This window comes from Phasianus colchicus, chromosome 7 (assembly GCF_987193195.1).
Source record: "Phasianus colchicus chromosome 7, bPhaCol1.hap1.1, whole genome shotgun sequence".
Taxonomy (NCBI): Eukaryota; Metazoa; Chordata; class Aves; order Galliformes; family Phasianidae; genus Phasianus; species Phasianus colchicus.
The window spans coordinates 22,164,915-22,187,722 of NC_143442.1; the positions used below are offsets into that span (position 1 = coordinate 22,164,915).

Genomic DNA, 22,808 nt, shown 5'->3' on the forward strand with positions numbered 1-22,808 from the left:
CTATTCAACAACAGTGGTTTTCAACGATTTTACGCTGGAAGAGTGAAAATATTTACAGGAACTGAACACATGGTAAAAACACACTTAAGTCTCTTAGGATAATCTGCTTCTTCCAGCTACCGTTCCCTCTTCTGGATCAGTTAGTGAATGACATTTCTGCAGAAAGACTTTAGGGCGGACAGCTTTTGCTGGCTGATGGGATCATTCATAAAGGCACAACATGGTATTAAGTCAATTTTAACATTTCAGTGACAGAATTCCTCTAGTAGGACTCACTGTATCAGATCAAAAGGAAGATGGATAAGCATTTCAGTATTAAAATAATATTTACATGAAATAACAAATTTCATTGTACCCTCTTGAAAAGATTGTTAGTCTCACATATGCACTATTCAGGGTGTCTACTTTGCAAATAAAAGCCTGCTGAATAGCAGAGCTCCCAGCAGTACCTTGTACAGCCAGCTGGGTGGCACATGCATCCTTTCCAACACTGTTGCTGGCAGTACAGGTGTAGAGTCCAGCATCTCCTTTACCCACTTTTAGGACCACTAAGCTGGCTGTGTTTTCCACCAGCATCATCTTGTAGTTGCCACCTGGGCGGATCTCTCTGTTGTCTCTAGTCCACACAATCCTCATGGGTGCGGAGCCAGTCACATGGCACTTAAAGGTTGCCCTTTCCCCTAGTGCCACATCAATAGATACTGGCTTGATGTCAAAGAAGGGTGGTTGTAGATGTTCTGCAAAGAGGAAGGCATGGCAAATCTCACCATCAAACTTTACCACACACCTCACCACACCATGCCCACACTCCCTTACCACCATACAATGAGTGAGAGAAAGAGTGAAGAAATAAAAGAGGAAAAAGAGTGAAGAAATAAAAGAGGAAAAAGAGTGAAGAAATAAAAGAGGAAAAAGAGTGAAGAAATAAAAGAGGAAATAGATACAAAATATCTCTATTAAAGAGCAAGATACAAACCTGTAAGGAGAAGCTTAGCACTGGAAGATGCAGTTCCCAGGGCATTTTGGGCTGAGCAAGTGTACTGGCCACAGTAAGCCATACTAGTTTGCAAGATCTGAAGAGTCGCAACATTATTTAAGAAGGTTGACTGCACATTATCGCTGTCACTTAAGAGAACCCCATCCTTGTACCAAGAGACCTGGATAGGCTCTGAGCCATTTATACGGCAATCAAAAGTCACTGGAGCACCAACAGTCTCCTGAATATCTTTCAGTTTCCTGGCAAATGTAGGTGGAAGCTGACGTTCTGCAAAACAATAATAATCACCACCATAAGTACGAAGCTACTCTGTCAACCTAGAATTACTTAATACAGAATCCAGTAAGAACCCCTTTTTGTAGACAACAATGAGTTTCTACAAAATACCCCAGGAAAGAGTGGTCTTGGGCCCATCACCTTTAACAACAAGCAAAGCTGTGGTGGTAGCAAAGCCAACACTGTTTTCTGCTTTGCAGGTATATTCTCCAATATCACTGTCCTCCACGGTGGAGAATGCCAGCGTGGCCATGTTATTCTTGAAGTGCATTTTGTAAGCCTGCGTTGATCTGAGTTTGGTGTCTTCTTTGTACCAAGACACCTTGATTTCTGGTGCACCACCAATCTGGCATTTTAAGACCAAGGGCTCGCCAATCTTCACCTCCACACGGTCCAGGTGTGTGATGAAATAGGGTGGTTCTAGAGAGGAAAGAGCATAGTGAGTAGAGGCAGAGCACCACTGGGATTCCCTAGGGGATCAAGGGTGGTGCATACCTAAGATAGATACAAGGCTGTGACAAACATCCCCACCCGCCTCATTTGACACCTCACAGGTATATTCGCCTTCATCACTCTTGGTGCTGTTGAAGATTTCAAGAATGCCAGATTTGTCAGTAGTTGTAACGCTGCAGCGTTGAGACTGAGCTATTGGCATGCCATTTCTTTTCCAGGTAACAGAGATGGGAGGGGTACCCGTGTAGATGCTTTCCAGAACAATGGACTTCCCTTGCTCTACACTGAAATCACTTAACTTCTTCATGAAGACCGCAGGCTCTGTGTGGAGGCACAGGTCAATAAGGTGAGGGACAAGCATGGCAGTGCTGCAGGGGCACATCTATGCATACACACAACACACACCTTTCACAAAGAGTTGAGTTGTGCAGGAGGCACTGCCAGCATCATTTGTGATGACACAAGCATAGTCCCCACTGCTCCCTGGCTCCACATTGAACAGCTGCAGCTGTGCCTTAGACTCATCCAGAGAAATGGAGCAGGTGCTGTCTGGCACCAGCTCCCTGATGCCTCGGAACCAGGTGACTTTGAAGGGTGTGCTGCCCTTGATATGGCTAGTGAATGTCACACTTGATCCGGGCAAAACTTCCTGGGGATCAGGTGTCTTCACAAAAGAAGGTGGTTCTAAGGTCACACAAAGAAGTGAAGAGGGAGAAAGATATTAATAGGAGAGTTCCTGTTGGGGATGAAATCTAAAACAGGTTTAAAATAAAGAGAGCGCAAGGGAGAAACCGGAAAAAAATACGTGAAATAAGAGGTATGGTATAAAGAGGGAAGAAGCATTTTATAGAAGGGGCTGCGATAGCCTCCCACTGACCTTGTACAGTCAAGAAGGCACTGCATTCATCAGATCCAGCCACATTAGTTGCCACACAAGTGTATGGCCCTGTATCTGTGACATCCAGGGCATTCAGCTTCAAAGCACAAATGTTATCCAAGAATGAGATTTCATATTTTTCCCCACCAACAATCTCATTCCCATCCTGAAACCAGGCCACAGACATAGGGGACGTGCCAGACACTTTGCACTCCAGCAGCACTGAGGATCCCAGCACCCCATTTGTTTCCTTTAATTTTCTTGAGAATGAAGGAGGAACAAGGCGATCTAAGTAAGACAGTACAGAAGAATAATAAGAAAAGTGCACGTTTTTGTTTTTTTTTTTTCTAGTGGAAAGGAAAAAAAATCACCCAAACTCCTGTCTTTAAAAAGATAGAGAGCTGACCTGAAACATCAACTGAAGAAGTGCAGCTGCTGTCCCCCACCTCATTGTGCACCTCAAAAGTATACAAGCCCCTGTCACTCTTCTCTGCAGAAAATACTTTCAAAGTGGATATATTGTTGAAAAAGGTAATTTGGTATTTGCGGTCGCTCCTCAGCTCTCTGCCATCTTTATACCACTTGGTGATAAGTTCAGGCGTCCCCCCTACTCTGCACTCCAGGGTAAAAGGGTTGCCTGCCATCACTGTGATCGGCTCAGTCTTCTCCAAGATGACTGCTGGTTCTGAAATAGGAAGGAAGGGGAAAACGCATCATCAGGAAATTCACCTGCAAACCACTGAGCAGAGGATAAAAGAAGCAAATAAAGGTGGTAGAGGAAACTGCAAGTCACAAGACATGGTACCTGTGGAGTAGGCTATACCCACCTAGGACTTGTAAAAATGCAGAGCACTCCCTCATGCCAGCATCATTTTTAATCTGACAGATGTACTTTCCAACATCCGCTCCCTCAGCACTGGCAATCTCAAGAGTTGCAATATTGTCCATAAACCACATTTGGACATTTTCACTCTCCCTAATAACTTCACCCTTGTCTTTCAGCCATACAACAGAAATTGGTGGGGATCCTTCCACCACTGCTTGCAGGGCTGTTGGCTCTCCAACGAAGATTGCAGTATCACTCAGCTTCTTGGTAAAGCGTGGGGGCTCTGATAGTAAAAACAAGGAGGCAGAGGAGAGTTAATCACACATGCCTGCTTGGAAGAGGTGCAGCCAGGAGATCAAGAAAAGAAGGCATTGGTATTGTTGATCCTTTAGCATACAAACCTTTGAATTTCACTGGGCAGGTGCAAGTGTCACTCCCCACTTCATTCATTGCTTTGCACTGATATTCTCCAGTATCTTGAGATTCCAGGCTGAGTATGTGAAGACTGGCAATGGAGTGCTTTGCTGTTACCTTGAACTTCTTGCTGCTCCGGACCTGCCTCCGGTCCTTGAACCAAGCCACCTCAAAGGGTGGAGTCCCTGCTATCTCACACTGGAGGATAACATCCGAGCCTTTAAGTGTGTCCACAGGGCTCGGCACCTTGCTAAAAACAGGCGGCTCTATAAAAAAAGAATCACATCATAATGTGTGAGACTGCTTCCCTGGGTAAGTTTCTAGACAGTATCAAAAGGCAACTTATTCAGGAAGGAGGTCTGTACTTCTTCTAAACCCATATTTAGTCTCCAAATACATGGCCTCACCTCTAAAAAATGCTGAGCCCAAAACGTCTCTCCAGAAATTCAACCCAAGCACTCAGAGTCTCAAGGCCAGAAAAATATGGCACTTCTATATGTATTTAGAATCAGAGCTCAGATCCCTCCTCCAGAGTCATTCTCCCCTCTCTTCAGGACTATATTCCAGCTTTCCCCATCTCTTTCCAATTATGAAAGCTACAATCAATTAGGCTCAGTGCAAAAGCCACCTCTTAGTTATTAGATTTCACTCCTGTCTTAATCTGTGTATATAGAAAGGAGGCAGAGGGATGGCCGCAAAGTGTGTCCAGCTCTCTCACCATGGCTGGTGCTCCATCTATTCCATGCTTCTCTTTGAGCTGCCAGCCTTGCCTTATTCAGCTTGCAATAGACTTAAATGGGGAGGCAAGGGAGTGGCTACACAGTGTTCAACACCCACTACCACTTTCTGCCTACTTTCTGTTGCCTATATCACATCTCTGTTCAAATGTGAGAGCAGCTGGAGACACTGTCCCAGCAGCCAAGACTACCACGGTGGCAGCTCCCTGCCTCGGCGTGCAGCTGGGAGTGGGATCAGAATTCTGGTGATGTGTGGAGCCATGCTGCTGACCTTTAACGGATACTGAAGTGCTACAGCTGGCAGTGCCAGCAGAGTTTTGGGCTTCACATATATAATCGCCGGCATCCTCAGCGCTGGCATCCAAGATAGTTAGCACTGCTGTAGATTCTACAAAGGACATGTGGAGCCTGTTGCTCGCCTGGAGTGCCTGATCATTCTTGTACCATGTGATCTTGATCTCTGGTGTGCCAGTGATTTTACATTCAAGTTGAACTGTGTCTCCCTGCCTCACAAACCGCAAAGCTTCAGGCTTCTTGATGAACTTGGGAGGTTCTGCAGAAAAAAAGTACGTAGAGAATGACAGCACGCATTTGCCACATGAAATCTACAGTGCTGAGCAAAAGTCACAGGGAGCACAAGAGCACTGAAGTGCAACAAAGAAGGAAAGATACAAGAAGGATTAAAGATAGCAAAAACAACTACAATGAGGTTTGCCAACTCTGGAGCTGTAAAAGACACTTGAACGACGATTGTTCCACTCAAGAGAAATTTTGCAGTTAACTTGTGGGGTGAAAATATTCCAAGAGCAGCACAAAAGTATTGACAAGCCCATCTCCCCCAGGATCTCACCCCAGGAGCAGCAAAAATGGTAAGTACAGTTGCACTTGCTTGCATATCTTTAAGGCATATTTCTGCATGAAGAACTTAAGTGACTTACAGCCAAGGTTAAAACAGTAATTAACAACTCCAACTGAAATATGCAAGGCAGTTGTATTTTACCACAGAATAATCACTATGCATGAATACGCCTGTAATTGTAATGTAAGCACTAATGATAAAGTAAAAAGCAGGAATATATCATGTACAGCTCTCCATACCAACAAAGAGCTTTGCAAAGAGATTTGTCCCTTTGGAGAATTGGCAGGTACGCAAATTTTCTATTGGCACACAGTATGAGAGCAGCAGAGTCATCTCATGGCACATCTGCTCTTTGAAAAGCTCCTTTCTATATATTTCCAAACTGAAAAGGGTGGAAGATGAGACTCACTAACAAAGAGGCCTCTTTACCCAAGAAGAAGAGAACATGCAAACAAAGTTGATTTAATCACAAATACCTTTCACAGTGAGTTGGGCTGAGCAAAAGTCTTTCCCAGCTTCATTACTAGCCTGGCAAGTATATTGGCCAGAGTCTCCTTTACCCACTCTGAGCACTCGAAGATGAGCTGTGTTCGCTACAAACGTAATATTGAAGTTTCCTCCAGTTCGGATCTCCCGACCATCCTTGGACCACGTGATTTGTATTGGTTGGGCTCCAATAACATGGCATTCAAAATCAGCACTTTCTCCAAAAGGCACATCAATAGATTGTGGCTTAGTATCAAAAACAGGTGCTTGCTTGGGTTCTACAAATACACACAAAAAACCAATATAATGCTCATATCTCATAGAAAAGTTAATCCAAAACACAGATACCATTCCATATATAAAATGGGAAGGAGGCACCTGTGATCCAGGCAAAAGTTTTATAAGCCAACACACCTGTCACTGTAAGCCTAGCACTTGTGTTGGCAGTGCCCACAGCATTAGTGGCTGTGCAGGTGTATTGCCCAGTGTGATTCATCTCTGTTCGCACCAGTTGCAACACTGCAACGTTATCTACAAAGGATGTGTGCACATTGTGGTCATCACTTAATTGCACACCATCTTTATGCCAAGTCACAGTGATGGGTTCTGAGCCATTGAGTCGACACATAAGTTTAAGGGGTAAACCAACAGGGTGTTCGATGTCTTTTAATCTTCTTGCAAAGGAAGGTGGTCGTTTGCGTTCTGGAAGAAAACAAGTAAAAGATAAATGTATACCAGGAAGCAATTTTTAATATAATTTTGCAAGAGAAGAAGTACAATAAAGAGGCATATGAATATCACCTTGAACTGTTAAAAGAGCCTTTGTAGATGCAGTTCCTACACTGTTTTCTGCCTTGCAGATATATTCACCGCTGTCATCAATAACCACTTTGTTGAAAGTGAGGGAAGCAATGTTGTCTTTAAAGAACACTTTGTACTCAGGAGTAGACCTGAGTTTTGTATCACCTTTGTACCAAGACACAGTAATTTCTGGGGTTCCAGCAACGTGACACTGCAATGTTGTATAATCCCCAACTGACACCTCAAGAGGTTCCAAGTGTGTAACAAAATAGGGAGGTTCTAAAAAGAGAAGCAATGAGATAGGCTCATTATATAGTGCCAGGCTTTTAAAAGCACATACTTCAAAGAACAGGCAAGAAAAAGAAGAAAAGGGAGAACACACCTAGGGTAGAGACCACAGCCTCGCAAACATCTCTTCCTGCCTCATTTTCAACATGGCAGGTGTATTCTCCTGCATCCTCTTTCGTGCTGTCAAGGATCTCCAGGATGCAGGATTTCTCTGTGGTAGTGATGCTGCACTTGTGAGACTGAGCGAGTGTGTGGCCATTCTTCTTCCATGTCACAGAGATGGGCAAGCTGCCTGTGTATGTGCCCTCCAGGATGATGGGCTTACCAGGTTCCACATATTGATCACTCAGTTTCTTCACAAAGACAGCTGGTTCTAATGAAGGGTAAGAATTCAGAAGCGTTGAGCATAGCAGTAACAAATGGAAAGAAAGAAACAATATTTTAGGGCATACAAAGAAATGCAATATTTACGAACCTTTTACTGTAAGATGTGTTGTACAATTTGCCCTGCCAGCTTCATTAGTCACTAGACAAGTGTACTCTCCACTTTGGAGAGGGGTTACATCAAATAACTCAAGCTCCACAACAGAGTCCTCTAAGTAGACATTGCATTTGTCCCCTGGCACAAGCTCACTGGCTCCTCTAAACCAGTTCACCTTAAAAGGAGGGGTTCCTCTGATAACACCTGTAAAAGTTACGCTTGTGCCTGGCAAGACATCCAAAGGCTCAGGTGTCCTCTCAAAAGATGGTGGTTCTAAATACATAAGAGAAAAAGAGAGATAAGGCAGTTGGTACAGCATAACCCCAGCATTTCCACATACCTACTGAAGTTAAAGAAGAAAACCTTTACTTTCTAGTCAATAATTTCTCTCAGTATGCTTACAAAAGAACAGAGGCAATTTTAAGAGAGAAAGAGCAAAGAGTAGCGCTCAGAGAGCTTGCTGACCATTATATACTGACCTTGGACGGTCAATACAGCACTGCATTCATCCGAACCAGCTACATTGGTAGCTTTGCAGGTGTAAGTTCCAGTATCTGAATTGCTCAGTGAATTCACTTCTAAAATACACAGGTTATCAGTAAATGTGATATTATGTTTTTCCCCACTAACTAACTTCATTCCATTTTGGAACCAGTCAACAGACATAGGAGGTGAACCCGCCACTTTGCATTCAAGCAGCGCTGAGGAACCCAGGACACCAGGGGTTTCCTTTAGCTTTCTTGTGAAAGAAGGAGGAATGATTCGATCTGCGTAAAAAAATATAATAAATCCAGTGTTAGAGAGAAAAGGAGGAAAGGAATGGAATGAAGAAAAAAGTATAGGAATAAAAGAAAGTTTTAGTAAAAGATAGAAGACAAACTACACAACCAACCTAAAACTTCAACCGATGCCGTGCAACTGCTTTTCCCCACATCATTTTGCACTGCAAAAGTATACAATCCACCATCTTCCTTCTCTGTGTCCATAATTTTAAGTGTAGACACTTTGTTGACGAAAGTAATTCTGTATTTTTGGCTGCTGGTCAGTTCTTTGCCATCCTTAAACCACCCAGTGGATAGTTCTGGTGTGCCTGCCACTTTGCACTCCAAAGTACAGGCATCTCCTATAGTAACCCTCATTGGCTCTGCCTTCTCTACAATGACTGCAGGCTCTGGAAGGAGAGACAATTAACATCTGTAGTGAAAACTGGATATCGTTAGCAATATCTGCAAGTATTATTACACTGAATACAGGGCTTATATGTTTGATACTAAGGTTGTCTCGGTTTGTTGAGCTGGGAAATATTTTCAACTCTGTTTTTCCATCTTTTATCCCACTCTAAACTAGATATTTCAGATGCTCTCCAACATGGAGAACAAATATTTTGAAACTTCTAGGAGATAAACGCAACTATTTGTCTTTCTTCAAGCATGCATGAGCAGAAAACATGGCTTAGGAATACAGACAACTGAACATCACAGTGAAGAGGCCTGTAGTTCCTTTCACTTCTATCCCTGGGCAACTGGAAAAGAGCAACCCAGCTAATATTTACTGGAGACACAAAGATTCTCTGTTTTGCCTGTTTTGAATTCAGGAGCATAAGCAAAGGATGCATCTGATACTAAATTACCAAGTTCCTAACTTAACAAAGATGTTCTATAAATTTGTGCTTTTTACAAACCTAGAATAGTTAAGGTAGCCATACACTCGCGACTTCCAGCATCATTTCTGATCTGGCAGATATATTTCCCAGCACTGCTTGTTTCTGTGTGTACAAGCTGTAAAGTTGCAATATTTTCCATAAATGTGATCTTTGTGTTTTCACTTTCTCTAATAATTTCTTCCTTGTCTTTAAGCCACTGCACAGAAATCGGCTGGGAGCCCTCCACTCTGGCTTGCAACTCCACTGGTTCACCAACCACAACAGTCACGCTGTTTATTTTTGTCACGAATTTCGGCGGTTCTGGACAAGAAACATGCAGTTGTAGTAAATACAGTGTGTACAAAAAAGAAGAGCAATGCAGTGCCACTGGGAACACTGCAGAAGGCCAATATCTTACCTTTCAGCTTCATTGTGCAAAAACAAGTGTCACTTCCTACATCGTTCTGAGCTTTGCACTGATATTCGCCAACATCTGCAACTTCAACATTAAGAATGCGAATGCTTGTATGGTAGTTTTTTGCTGTAACCTTATACTTCTTACTACTGCGGATTTGTCTCTTGTCTTTGTACCAGGTAACGTCAAATGGTGGTGTTCCTGAAATCTCACATTCCAGGCTAACCTCAGTTCCTCTGAGCATGTCTACTGGAGAGGGCTTCCTGCTGAACACAGGAGGTTCTACCAAGGGAAGAAACGATCATTTTTAGAAAGGAGTATAGAACTCTTTGATCAACACTCTATTTATATAGGTTCTTCCACATCAAGACTGCTGGGACAACCAACAGAAGTGCAAGGACTTCACTCAATTTTCTGGGCACATCATGAAAGGCAGGTGAGCTTTCAGAGCTCTGAGCTCCTTTGTAGAAAAGGTAAACAACAGAACTGTGATCCTTGACAGAGAGGGTGTAGGTCTCATAGTCTGTACTAGAGGGCGTAAAACTGACACTGACTAGTTTGGATCTATTCTTCATAATTTATATTTCAGTTCCGTAGTATAGCAGATCTACCTGTCTTGGACCTTGGTAGTCACGAGGAACACCTAGCCTAGTACACATCTGCATTACAAACAATTCTTGCTCAAACTGTGGAAGAAGGGGTGAGGAGATATTAAGAAACAAAAAAAAAAAAAAAAAAAAAAAAAAAAAAACCATGAAGAAAAAGGCACTGCCTGAAATTGGAAGTGAACCTAATGTTTTTGTGGATTTCAAAGGGAGGGACCCACTAGGGAAAAATAGGATGTAATCAGGGAAGAAGATGACAGCTAACCTTTCACTGTGACTTTGGTACTGCAGCTGGCCTTGCCGGCAGGGTTCTGAGCTTCACAGATGTAGTCACCACTCTCATCTGTACTGAGATGATTCATTTCAAGTACGGCCACAGAGTCGATGAATGAGGTCCGGAATTTTTCACTGGCAACAATTTCATGGTCATTTCTGAACCACACTACTTTCATCTCTGGAGATCCACTTACTTTGCACTCAAGCCGGGCTGAGTCACCCTGCTTTACTATTTTTGTTGCCTCTAGCTTCTTAGCAAACTTGGGTGGTTCTAAAAAACCAAAAAAGTGGAGTCAGAAAGGTCTGAATACTAGAAAGGAAAGAAGATGGAAAAGAGCAAGTTAAACAAGCATAGGTTGCAAATGCAGGGCAGGGAATTCACATGGCAGGGTATCAAAGATAACTAAGGTGGGCTTGACAGAAAGAAAAGCAAAGAAATAGACAAAAAGACAGCAAAACAGCAAGAAAATGTGCACACCTGTTACCATCAACATTGTAGTGCAAGAGTCACTGCCAACATCATTTGAAATATGGCAAGTGTAGTGCCCACTCCTAGAAGAATCCACCGAATAGAGGGTTAAGAACCCAGTTGACCCTTCAATCCCAATGAAACAGGTTGGACCAGATACAAGTTCTAAATCCTCTTTGAACCACTTTACTGTAAATGGTGGTGTTCCTTTTAGTGTGGCCTTAAATTCCACTGTGGAATCTGGGATGGCTTGCTGGCTTTCAGGTTTTACTAAGAAGCTTGGTGGCTCTGTAGTTTTTAAGAAAAAGAAACATTAAGTTATATCAAGAATGCCTAAGAATGAAGAAAATGAGTTAGATAAGCAGAGGCACTGAATGCATAAGAAGTTAAAGATCCACAGCAGGAAAATGGAGACCATGTTTCCAGCAATAAGAGGTATAAGAGTGCTACGTTAGCATAAGATTTAAAGGTTTTTCTCAAGAAAAAGAAGTAGTCAAAGAGTTTCAAACCTTTCACTGTCAGGACTGCACTGCAAGAATCACTTCCAGCAACGTTAGAGACATTACATGTGTAATTTGCAGTGTCTGTCAGCTCTAGATTAGCAATCTCAAGTGACATGGTGTTCTCGTGGCACAGGCTTCTATATTTTGCACTGTCAGTTATTTCTTTCCCATCCTTGAACCATTTTGCAGAAATGGGAAGTGATCCAGAGACTTTGCACTCCATTTGAATAGAAGATCCCAGAACCGTATCCTTTTTGGTTAGCTTTTTGATAAATAAGGGAGGAATTGCTTGATCTGTACAACACAAAACACGGCAAAAATGCACTGGTTACCTTATTGCTTATCTTTCACAAACTACTTCTTTTTTTTTTTTTTTTTTTACTCCCTTTTTGTTGGATTGGCAAATTTGCCAAGTGACAATACAAACCTAGCACAGTCAGAATAGCTTCGCAGGTGCTACTTCCGAAGTCATTTTCAACCTTAAAACTGTATGTACCGCTATCTTCCTTCGATACAGGCTCAATCCTGAAACTGGCCACATTGTTTTCAAAGCTCATTGTGTAATATCTACTGGGTAGAAGCTGTTTGCCATCTTTGTACCATTTTATTCGGAGCTCTGGTGTCCCCTCTACAGTACATTCCAAAGTCACAGGGTCTCTTTCAGTAACTTTAAGTGATTTAGCCTTTTCTATAATCCGTGCAGGCTCTGTGGTATAAAGTGTACAAAAACAGTTGTTAGTGACACTGAAAAGTGACTGATTTTCAAGGATGAGCTTGAAGGGGTGCAGCTACACACCTTGCACAAAAAGCAAAGCAAAGCATTTCTCCACTCCAGATTCATTCTTTGCCTGGCAGGTGTATCTCCCCCTGTGGCTGAGGTCGACATTGGTAAGTTTCAGTGTGGCTACATTATTCTCAAAGGTAATGTGGTGGTATTCATCATCTTCCAGTATTTTCTCATCCTTTATCCATGACACAGATAAGGGTTGAGCACCTGCTACGACACACTGGAAGGATGCGGTGCCCTTCAAAACAGTAGTGACATTCTCCAGTTTCTTGACAAAGGATGCTGGTTCTGTGGTGTGAGGTTTTATTGTCATGGAAAGGGAATAAAGGAGAGATCACATAAGGTCATCCTAGTCACTACACTTCAGCAAGTGGCAGTAATCTTTGGGGTACTTTTCAGGAGACTGACCTTTCAAGCTGAGCCTTGTGCTACAAGAACAGCTCCCAACTTCGTTTGATATAATGCACTGATATTCACCAACATCTGAGGTGTCACAGTTGGTCACATTAAGAGTAAATATTGATTCTTTGGTGGAGATAGCATACTTCTTGCTGCTGAACATTTCCTTATTATTCTTCAGCCACTTTACCTCAAATGGAGGAGTACCAGTCACCTCACACTTGAGCATGGCATCCAAACCCTTTACTACCTCAGTAGGTCTCAACTCTTGAACAAATGTTGGAGGCTCTACAAAGAGGAATAAAGGGAAAGTGGATAGTAACCTTGGTTATTATGAGGGGAGAAATGGTCTCCCCCATTTCATCACTCTAGTTATGTGGCATAGCTAGATGATGACAAAATTTTCAAAACCAACCTTTCACTTTCAACTCGATGCTGCAGCTCTCACTACCTGCATCATTGTGGGCTTCACAAACATAAATCCCACTATCCGACACTCTGGCTTGAGTGACTTTCAAAGTGGCTAGACCATCAATGAAAGAGATGCCGTACTTAGCTTCATCAGTCATTTCATTCCCATCCAAGTACCACGTGACATGTATCTCTGGTGTTCCTACTATATGGCACTCAAAAGTAGTGGACTGTCCTTCACGCAAAGCTACTACAGGAGTTGGCATCTGAATAAATCTGGGGGGCTCTAGAAGACAGACAAAAAAGGTGAGGTTTCATACATTCAGGATAGTTTTTGGAAATAGTTTTCCAAAAAGTATTTCCTGTCTCCTCCCCCTCAATTGTACAGAAAAATCAGAACCACAAAGATGTGAATAACACTGGGCTGCACACCTTTTACAAACAAAGTTGCTTTGCATGTTGCAGTCCCCACATCATTGCTTATCTGACAAGTGTAGTTCCCAGAGTCAGACATCCTAGCTGAGAAGAGCTCCAGCACACTAGATGTGTCATCCATCCAGACAGAACGATTGGCTCCAGAAAGGAGCTCCTGGCTGTCTTTAAACCACTTTATCTGCAGAGGAGTAGAGCCTTTCACCAATGCTTTGAACTGAACCCTAGCATGGGGCACAACTTCTTGGGACTGAGGCTTTTCCACAAAATATGGCGGTTCTATAACACAGGAAAAAAAAAGAAAAAAAAGAAAAAGAAAGAGGATTACTCAAAGACAGGCAAGTTCCCAAACTATGAATTACAGACCTAATAAAGAAAAGAAGGAGCTCAAACCTTTGACTGTTAAGAACCCACTGCATTGGTTGCTGCCTGCCTTATTTGTTGCTTCACAAGTGTAAGAGCCACTGTCTGTGCCTTCGAGTTTATTGATTTCCAGAAAAGCAGTATTATCATGGAAAGAGTATTTGTGCTTTTCACTTGTTGTTATTTCTTGGCCATCCTTGTACCACTGGATACTTATAGGATGTGAACCAGACACTATACATTCCAAGTGGACAAAAGATCCCTTAATGCTGTCCATTTTCTTGAGCTTCTTGGTGAATTTAGGTGGTATAATGAGATCTATCCAAGACAGAGTAAAAAGACAAAGTATGAAATTCAACCATGACTGCGGTAAATGTTAACTCAGAATAAGAGAAAGTAAACAAAATACTAAAAGAGGTCATACACACCTAGGACATTGATGCTGGCAGAACAGCTACTTCTTCCAACATCGTTGTGAACTTCAAATACATACTCCCCACTATCTTTCTTTTCCGCATGAAGTACCTTTAAGACTGAGACAGTATCTGTAACACTGATCTTATATTTTGGGCCTAAAGTCAATTCCTTGCCATCTTTGAACCATTTGGCCGTAATATCTTTTGTTCCTGAAAATTTACATTGCAAGGTTGCTGGGTCTCCCTCAGTCACATCTATTGACACAGCCTTATCCACGATTGTAGCAGGCTCTATTTTAAACAGAAAGACAGAGAAGAGTGTTAAGGTAACCTGTACAAAAAACACTGAAAAGAAAACTGAGATCGCTGCAATTCAGAGTAGGACCAACCTTTGACAGTCAGCAGAGCAGAGCACCTCTGAATTCCTGCCTCATTTTTAGCCTGGCAGAAATATTTTCCATCATGTTTCAGTTCAATAGACTTCACCAGAAGAGTGGCAATGTTGTTCACAAAGGTCATTTTGATATTACTGTCTTCAATAACTTCATCACTGTCTTTCAGCCAGGACACAGTGATGGGCAAGGAACCTTTAACAGCAGCCTGAAACACGACTGTGCCCCCTCGAAGGGAACTAATGTTTTCTATCCTCTTCAAAAACTGGGGAGGCTCTAGCAGGAAGAAAGTGACTAAGTAAGTACAGGCCTGGTGCACGCCTGTGTGGCATGGAAACCACACTAGAATAAAATCATGCTTAGTGGAGTTTTCCACCTTGCACTAACCTTTCAGTGTAACCTCTGAACTGCAGAGACAGCTTCCCACATCATTTGTTACTCTACACTGATATTCACCAACGTCAGATGCATCAAACCTGAAGACATGGAGGCTAATCAAAGATTTCTCAGTGCTTATTCTATGCTTCTTACTGCTCCGCACAGGCTTATCATCCTTCACCCAAAACACTTCGAAGGGAGGTGTACCAAGCACCTCGCACTCCAAAACCACATCAGAATCCTTCAAGACTTCCATAGATTGAAACTCCTTTCTAAAATAAGGTGACTCTATAGTGCAAAAGAGAGAAAGTGCAGTTTATATTAATCACACTTTGGAAACTTGAAGAGCTGCACAGAATTTAAAGAGACAAACTGGTTGAGTGGCTGGACGTCACACACACCTTTGACTGTAACAATGGTACTGCAAGTATCTTTCCCAGCATCATTTCTGGCCTCACAAATATATTCCCCACTGTCTTCAGTCTCAACATCTGTAAGATGAAGTACTGCCAAAGATTTTGCAAAAGACATCCTAAATTTGTCACTTTCTTTTAGCTCCCTGTCATCCTTGAACCATGTGATTTTAATCTCAGGAGTACCAGTGACTTTACAGGTCAGTTCAGCATATCCTCCTTTTTTCACCAGGTGAGTTGGCTCTAGCTTCTCCGTAAAAGCAGCAGGTTCTGTGGATTTAAGAAAAATGTTCAGTAACAAGAAGGAAGCAAAAAGTGCCACTGAAAGATGAAAAGAGAGTAGGAATGCAAACCTTTTACAAACAAGTTTGCAACGGATGTTACTGAACCAGCTACATTGGAGACTTTGCAGATGTATTTTCCTGAGTCGTTTGGTTTGACTGCGTAAAGCTCTAAGTAACTTGCTAACGCCTCTGTCATAATGTAGCAGGCTCCTCCAGTTATCAGCTCAGTATCACCTTTAAACCATTTCACTGTCAGCGGTGTAGTGCCTTTAAATGTGCCCTTGAAACGTACAGTTGATGCAGGCAGAACATCCTGAGACTCCGGTTCTGCAATGAAGCTGGGTGGCTCTAGATTGCATTGAAAGGAAACAATTGCCAAGAATAAGATAAACATCCTGCATTTTGGGGAAGAAAATCATTATCTCACAAGAAGAAAAAAAAAAAAGCAAGAATTTTGAAACAAATTTCCAAACCTTTTATAAACAAAGTACTACTGCTGTCTTTGCTACCAGCGGAGTTTGTGGCTCTGCAGATATAAACTCCAGCATCACTTGCATCTAGGTGTTTTATTTCCAAAGATGCAGAGCCTTCTGCAAAGTGTATTGTGTACTTTGCACTTGCAGTGATCTCAGTGTCCTGCTTAAACCAAGAGACAGTCATTGGAAGAGAGCCAGAAATTTTGCAGTCTAGACGGCACGAGGTGTTAATGATGCTGTCAATGTTCTTCAGTGGTTTAGTAAAGAAGGGAGGAAGAGTGCGATCTGTTGGGTATAAAAAAAAATGAAAGAAAGAAACACATGAACAAAAGAGAAATATGGTTCTACTTCTGGCTCTGTTGGAAACAGAGCAGAATAGCAAGGATCTCTGCCAGAGCCGGTACCAACCTAGCACAGTAAAGCTGGTAGTACAAGAGCTGATCCCCACATCATTGGATATCTCAAAGGTGTACTCGCCACTGTCCTGCATTTCAGCAGCATAAAACTTGAGTTGGGCAACATTATTTTTAAAGCTGATCCTGTATTTTTTGCTGGCAGGTAGTGGCTTTCCGTCTTTGAACCATTTGGTTTTTAGCTCTGGAGTGCCTGTGACAGTGTACTCCAAAATGGCTGGGTCTCCTGCTGTCACCTGAATCACTTCGGATTTTTCAATGATTTTGGCAGGTTCTACAACAGAATTAAACAATCAGTGTTAAGGACAAACGTAAATTGCTCTTCCTCTTAGGCGGGAGACAATGCAGAGGTAATGGCACTCCTCCACTGACCTTTAACTGCCAGTTCACCAAAACAGGACTGGCTTCCTGCATCATTCTCAGCCACACAAGTGTATTTGCCACCAGAGCTCAGCTGGACACCAGTAATTTGCAGTGTTGCTAGCCCATGTTCAAATGTCACTCTCACTTTGTTATCATCTTGAATAATGTCTTTGCCTTTCATCCACATCACAGAAATAGGCTCTGACCCTTTCACCACAGCCTGTAACGTAACATTGTCTCCAGCCAGAGCTGTCACGTTTTCAATTTTTTTAACGAAAGATGGTGGTTCTAGTTCAAAGAAAAGAGATAAAAAGGAATACTCATCTGCTAAATCATTCCATGAAATCTGCTGCACAAAGATGGTTTTATGAGACAATGCGCGCAGTATATGACACAATTCAGTTAAAGAGCAGGCAAAGGGAAGAGCTACATTACCCAGCTGAAAGAGTAATGCAGAGCCCTTTAAGCCAAGTATTCTTTAAATTCATAGGTTTGATGTCAGGTAAGAGTTAAGATATGCACAGAATTTTAAGAGAAGATACCCCCCCTCTCCACCCACCCGCAGAAATCCAAAGACAAGATATTTTAAGAAATAAGAGGTTCCCTGCAGTGAGCGGAGTGTTCTCTCTCCCACTGACCTTTCAAGACATATGTTGCACTGCATATGCACTTTCCAACTTCATTAGCTATCACGCACTCGTATTCACCAACATCCGCACTATTGAAAGACGACACCTCCAGAGAAATAACCGCTTTCTGAGAGGTCAACCTGTATTTTTTACTACTGCGGATCTGTTTCTTGTCTTTGTACCAGCTAATCTCAAATGGTCCGGTGCCAGCAATCTCACACTGAAGAACGGTGTTTGTTCCCTTCACTACCTCTGCTGGTTCAAGTGTTCGGACAAAAGATGGAGGTTCTATAAAAGTAGCAAGAAATTATTAATTGCCAATGCCAAAATAAAAGAAAGATTGTTCTCAAGTGTGACTATCAGCTGCGTGAAGAACAGACCTTTGACAACTACTTCTGTGGTGCAGCTGTCGCTTCCAACCTCATTTACAGCTTCACATGAGTAGCTTCCAGTGTCATCAACCTTCATCTCCGAGATGTCTAACACAGCCACAAAATTGACGAAAGACATCTTGTGTGTGTTGCTTTCAAGGATTTTCTTATTGTCCTTGAACCAAGAAACCTGGATTTCAGGAGAACCTTTGATTTTACATTGAAGCCGTGCAGAGTCACCCGGGGTCAGTAAATAAGATGGATCGACCTTCTTCACAAAGGATGGTGGTTCTAAAAATAGGAAGTAAAAAATAAAAAAAAGAGGAAGGGAAGAGGAAGGGAAGGGATGGGAGAAGAGAGGAGAGAAGGAGGGGGAAGGAAGGGGGAAAAAACGGGGTGGGGAGAGAAGGGGAAAGAAAATAAAAGAAGCCTGAAATACAAAGACTGGTTCCTAGCACCAGAACAAAACGTAACTTTAGAAAAAGATCAGCACAACAAGTGCTGAGCTGCAGTTCTCGTGGTCTCTCTTGCCCTCCCCCCTCCGCCTCTCTCCCACATGCAGGAGCAACTCTTGGATGTGGTTAACAAAAGAAATATTGAAGCAACGCACAGTGCATTGGAAGGCAGCTGGGGAAAAAAGCAAGAGGTGAGTAGAGCTGACGACAGGTCCGAGGTGAGTTCACAGCGTTATTTCACCTCAGGAAAGAATTTGCCTGCTAAAAAAGAAAGCGGGACCTGGAGAAAGGTAAGTGGGACCTAAGACTATCTTACCTCTGACTGTGACACTGGCAGAAGAGGAGCTGCTTCCTGCCTCATTTGAGACGGTGCATACATAATGGCCCGAATCCTTGAGTTTAGCCAGAGGAATCTCAAGTGAGGCTATTTTGTCTTCAAAGAAAATTTTATAATCTTTGCCTGGGGGAATTTTGTTTCCATCTTTTGTCCACTCTACTCTTACTTTCCTATCTTCATCTACCTGGCATTCAAGACGTATCTTTTTATTGACTGCTGACTGCACAGATTGCAAAACTTTAATAAAGTGAGGCTTGTCTATAATAACCATTTCAGCCTGGCAAACGTCAGCCCCAAACTTATTAGAAGCTTTGCAGGTGTAAATCCCCCTGTCACTGGTGGTGAGAAGGGAAATTTCTAACACGTGCTTGTTTTCCGCTTTGGAGATCTTGTAGTGGTCCGAAGATGAAATGGTTGTGCCGTCTTTCTGCCAGGCGACGTCAATGACTGGGGTGCCCGAAACGGTACACAGGAACTTGGCGCTTTTGCCCACAAAAGTGGTGATAGATTCGGGTCTGGTAAGAAACGTTGGCGGAAGTGCTTCTGCAAAATAAAGGGGTTCATTGTTATGCAGAGGCGGGGAACAGATTATGCTGTCTCCTCATTTGCCAGGGACAGAGAACAGAAAAGGCAGCCTGTCACAAGTTACTCTTAAACAAAAGAAGTCAGTTGCGAAGGAGATAAGAGGTATTAAAGATCATGAATTTAAGCTTTTGGTTTTGTACTTGGATCTACATAATGCTCCAGAGCTTAAAGGCATTTTAGCTCTGGAGCAATCTACAAACTAAAGGGAATAAAACTGAAACCCAGTAATTCCTTTCCTAAAAATGACACATTTGCACATGATTCCCTCAAGATAGTCAAGTTTTCTTATGTTTCACAGTTTGCACATGCTTCTTTAGGCTCTAGCATCTGGCCCTTAGCAAAGATCAAATAGACTCTTCCCACAAAAAGTCAGAGTAAAAAAGATAAAAGATAACCAAAAAAGCCCGCAAGATGTTTAAAAAAAAAAAAAAAAAAAAAAAAGACGAGAGAGAAGACAATTGCAGAGTTATCAATAGATTAAAAAAAAAAAAAGAATACTTTTGCAAATTGTAACACCTTTGAACTGTCTTTTGTTTGTTTAAGAGGACCTAGCCCCCATCACACAGAGTTCCCCTTGGCAACGGCACCTGCACGTTCAGGTAAGTGCAGCTGCATAATCTGCCTCACAAGTATGGCTGCAGGATAAATGTAAGATACAAAGATAATCACACTGCCAACTACACCAAAGAAGTCAGATTTAAAATCATACATTTGCTCATTGTCTGCAATTGAAATAAACCTTCAAGAATGTTATCACAAAGCAATCCCATTCTATTGACAAGGTAGTTCCTCCCACTCTTTTCCCCCTTTGTATTCCCTCCTGAAACTTCACACTGGTTCTCTTTTCTAGGTACAGAAAGCATCTAAAAGCAGCATTTTTGAAAATCATTACTTCTCTTTACTTTTACTTGTCAAAATTACGTAGGGATTACACATAACAGTAGCAATCAAGAGCCCTACCATAAATGTTTGAGTATACCAGGATAGCCATTTCAAGATAGCAAGATTTTTCCATACAATATCTTAAATAAGTGCTTGGGACTCTGTACTTACCAGTTACTGTTAAAAAGGCTGTAGAGCTTACGCTGCCATGCTGGTTGGAAGCCTTACAGCTATACTCTCCACAGTCAACAACCTGAGGCCTTGGGATCTCCAGCGTGGAAAGGTAGTTGGAGGAGCGAATTGTGTATTTGTCTCCATCATAGATCTCTCGGCCAGCTCTGTACCACTGGAACTTGACATTAGGAGTAGTTTCTACTTCACAGGTAAACTTGGCCATGTGGTTTACGGCCACTTCCAGAGGTTCAAGCCTTCTTCTCAGGATTGGTGCAACTGAAATCAGAAGCAGAGATTAATTCAAAGCCATGCCCACTATAATTATGGAAAGTAAGTGAAGGCACTAAACGAAACAAAACGTGATCTTGCAATCCATATAAGATGTAAAGGAAAAAAACATCTGTAAGAAATGAAAGTAGTACAAGGTTCAGTGGACAGATTGCAATGGTGCAGAATGACATCAGGAAACACAGTGGTGAAACCAGAAAAGTGATGTGCAATAGCAACATGTAGTAATAATGCAATTCAAACATATACCACGCTATCTTGGAGCCATGCAAAATGACAATGTGAATAAGAAATTGTGCCAAAACAGGGCAACGATCTGAAGATTGGATGCAGTAGTGATGAAGTGTAAGAGCAGATTCACTTCCAGGGTGACCGTGGAATGAAGTGCTCAGGACTTCAGTGCAGTTCATCCTGATCTTGGCTGTATATTGTGAAAGTGAGAGACTACAATGTGGTAAAAGAAGATCATAAGTAAAGAGAGAAATGAGACCCTCTGATTAGTGCTGTGATTGTATTAGTATTATATCTGTATCCAAAGATACAGATACATAACAGGGCAATTTCCTTAGCAGAGCAGTGTATTAGAAAGGTGGTCTTTTATCCCCATAATCCAACCTCTTTTAACAACTGTGAGCTTTGCTGTTGTTGCTCTTTTTCCACCTTGATTCAGAGCCTCACAAGTGTACTCTCCTTGGTGGATCTCCCCACACACTTGGCTGATCACTAGTTTGTATGTGTCTTGATCTTGCAAACACTTGAATTTGTTGCCTGAAGACACCAGTTTACCGTCAAAGTACCAATTCACCTCTCTGACATTTGTTATGACACACACTAGAGCGATGCTCTCCCCTTCCTCTACTATAGTGTTGACCAGCTTGCTATGTATGATAGGGTAATTCTCTTTACTCAGCTCATCCTCTAGATTCACACCTTTAGTTTCCAGACCCTCTCTGCACTCTTCCTCATGTATTTCTTCCCTTTTCTCCTTCCTTTTCAGTATTTCTGTGGATTTCTCAACAGGAATGCCTGCAGGGGCTACATCAGCAGTAGCTGCTGCTGCCCCCACATCCTTGATTTGGCCATGTTCCATCAGAATGTTGACTACTTCAGCAGACAAAGGCTGTTCCAAGGGTATTTCTGCCTCTGTAGTTCTCTCAGCCTGCTGGGGCTCCAGTTCAGAAGTTTCATCAATGGATTTTCCTGAGTTAAGTGAGTGGGGAGGGCTTGGCAATGCTTTGGGTTTTTCATCTGTCAAGAGGTGCTTTTCTTCATAAATAAGAGAACAGAAAGCCTCCTTTAATACTTTTTTCTGGTCAGCTGTCTCAATGTTGACTTCTGCAAGAGAGATTGGAATTTCTATGGGATTGAGTCCTCCTGTGGTCACAACATAGGTGCACAAGGCGTATTTATGTTCCTTGGTAATTTTTAATGTCTGTACTTCAATGCTTTCTTTATCAGCCAACCATTCTGAAAACAAGAGGTTTTGCTCACTTACCACCGCAGCTTTCAGTGCATCTCTGATTTGGGACTTTATATCTAGGTGACAGCTCTTGGGAACCTGATAAGTGAGCTGGCTTTCTTTGGTAAAGGCTTGGCTTGTCTGGAGCTGGCTAGCATACATCATTTCACGGGGCTGTCTTCCTACCTTTGGATACTGCTTAAGTGGGCTGGCAAGTTTGACGACATGTTCTTCCTCCAAAGGCTGGTTTTCTTCTAGTAGTAAGGGAAATCTCACAGCCTGTCCCTCATGGATTCTTGCAGCAAAATCTTCTGCTGCTGCTTCCAGGGCAGAAATGTTCTCCAGGGGGACAGCGTAACCCCCTGTGCAGACCAATTCAGAGGGAAATCTGGGTTCAGGCTTTAGCTCACCTTGCATTGCCTGGAAGCCCTCTATGACTTGAAAGTGGTCACCATACATGACACAGCTCTCAGTGGTGCTTGATACCTGTTGAAGGGCTTGGGAAACTTCTGTCTTCAGAGCAGCCATCTCTTCTAACTCCTCCGGGATGTCGTGCTCTTTGGGCAAGAGCATCTGTGCAGCCACAGTTCCAAGGCAGCCTGGCAGCAGTGTTTCAGTTGCCACTTCAGGTGAAACACTTTGGGGGCCATCAGGGAGAGTCTGCACCAGCTCTGCCAGAAGCTTGTTGTTCTCCTG

The 22,808-nt window shown here is 42.5% G+C and overlaps 1 protein-coding gene across 1 annotated transcript in view; it reads right to left on the bottom strand.

The window, feature by feature from the left end:
* LOC116234048 (titin) overlaps positions 1-22,808 on the bottom strand; it is a 240,281-nt gene that overhangs the window by 165,522 nt on the left and 51,951 nt on the right. Inside the window, exons 43-82 of the mRNA XM_090144101.1 lie at positions 20,363-20,641; positions 18,704-19,267; positions 17,942-18,223; positions 17,571-17,849; positions 16,942-17,220; positions 16,565-16,843; positions 16,154-16,441; positions 15,750-16,028; positions 15,385-15,666; positions 14,993-15,271; positions 14,603-14,881; positions 14,226-14,504; positions 13,828-14,115; positions 13,435-13,713; positions 13,007-13,288; positions 12,601-12,879; positions 12,202-12,480; positions 11,833-12,111; positions 11,412-11,699; positions 10,948-11,190; positions 10,423-10,704; positions 9,556-9,834; positions 9,177-9,458; positions 8,388-8,666; positions 7,975-8,262; positions 7,490-7,768; positions 7,109-7,387; positions 6,727-7,005; positions 6,340-6,627; positions 5,916-6,203; positions 4,852-5,133; positions 3,831-4,109; positions 3,431-3,712; positions 3,010-3,288; positions 2,604-2,891; positions 2,132-2,410; positions 1,769-2,047; positions 1,415-1,693; positions 977-1,264; positions 450-737 (exon numbers count right to left, since the gene is read on the bottom strand). Coding sequence (XP_090000227.1) covers positions 450-737; positions 977-1,264; positions 1,415-1,693; positions 1,769-2,047; positions 2,132-2,410; positions 2,604-2,891; positions 3,010-3,288; positions 3,431-3,712; positions 3,831-4,109; positions 4,852-5,133; positions 5,916-6,203; positions 6,340-6,627; positions 6,727-7,005; positions 7,109-7,387; positions 7,490-7,768; positions 7,975-8,262; positions 8,388-8,666; positions 9,177-9,458; positions 9,556-9,834; positions 10,423-10,704; positions 10,948-11,190; positions 11,412-11,699; positions 11,833-12,111; positions 12,202-12,480; positions 12,601-12,879; positions 13,007-13,288; positions 13,435-13,713; positions 13,828-14,115; positions 14,226-14,504; positions 14,603-14,881; positions 14,993-15,271; positions 15,385-15,666; positions 15,750-16,028; positions 16,154-16,441; positions 16,565-16,843; positions 16,942-17,220; positions 17,571-17,849; positions 17,942-18,223; positions 18,704-19,267; positions 20,363-20,641 — 11,511 coding nt within the window. The remainder of the gene's footprint in view (positions 1-449; positions 738-976; positions 1,265-1,414; positions 1,694-1,768; positions 2,048-2,131; positions 2,411-2,603; positions 2,892-3,009; positions 3,289-3,430; positions 3,713-3,830; positions 4,110-4,851; positions 5,134-5,915; positions 6,204-6,339; positions 6,628-6,726; positions 7,006-7,108; positions 7,388-7,489; positions 7,769-7,974; positions 8,263-8,387; positions 8,667-9,176; positions 9,459-9,555; positions 9,835-10,422; positions 10,705-10,947; positions 11,191-11,411; positions 11,700-11,832; positions 12,112-12,201; positions 12,481-12,600; positions 12,880-13,006; positions 13,289-13,434; positions 13,714-13,827; positions 14,116-14,225; positions 14,505-14,602; positions 14,882-14,992; positions 15,272-15,384; positions 15,667-15,749; positions 16,029-16,153; positions 16,442-16,564; positions 16,844-16,941; positions 17,221-17,570; positions 17,850-17,941; positions 18,224-18,703; positions 19,268-20,362; positions 20,642-22,808) is intronic.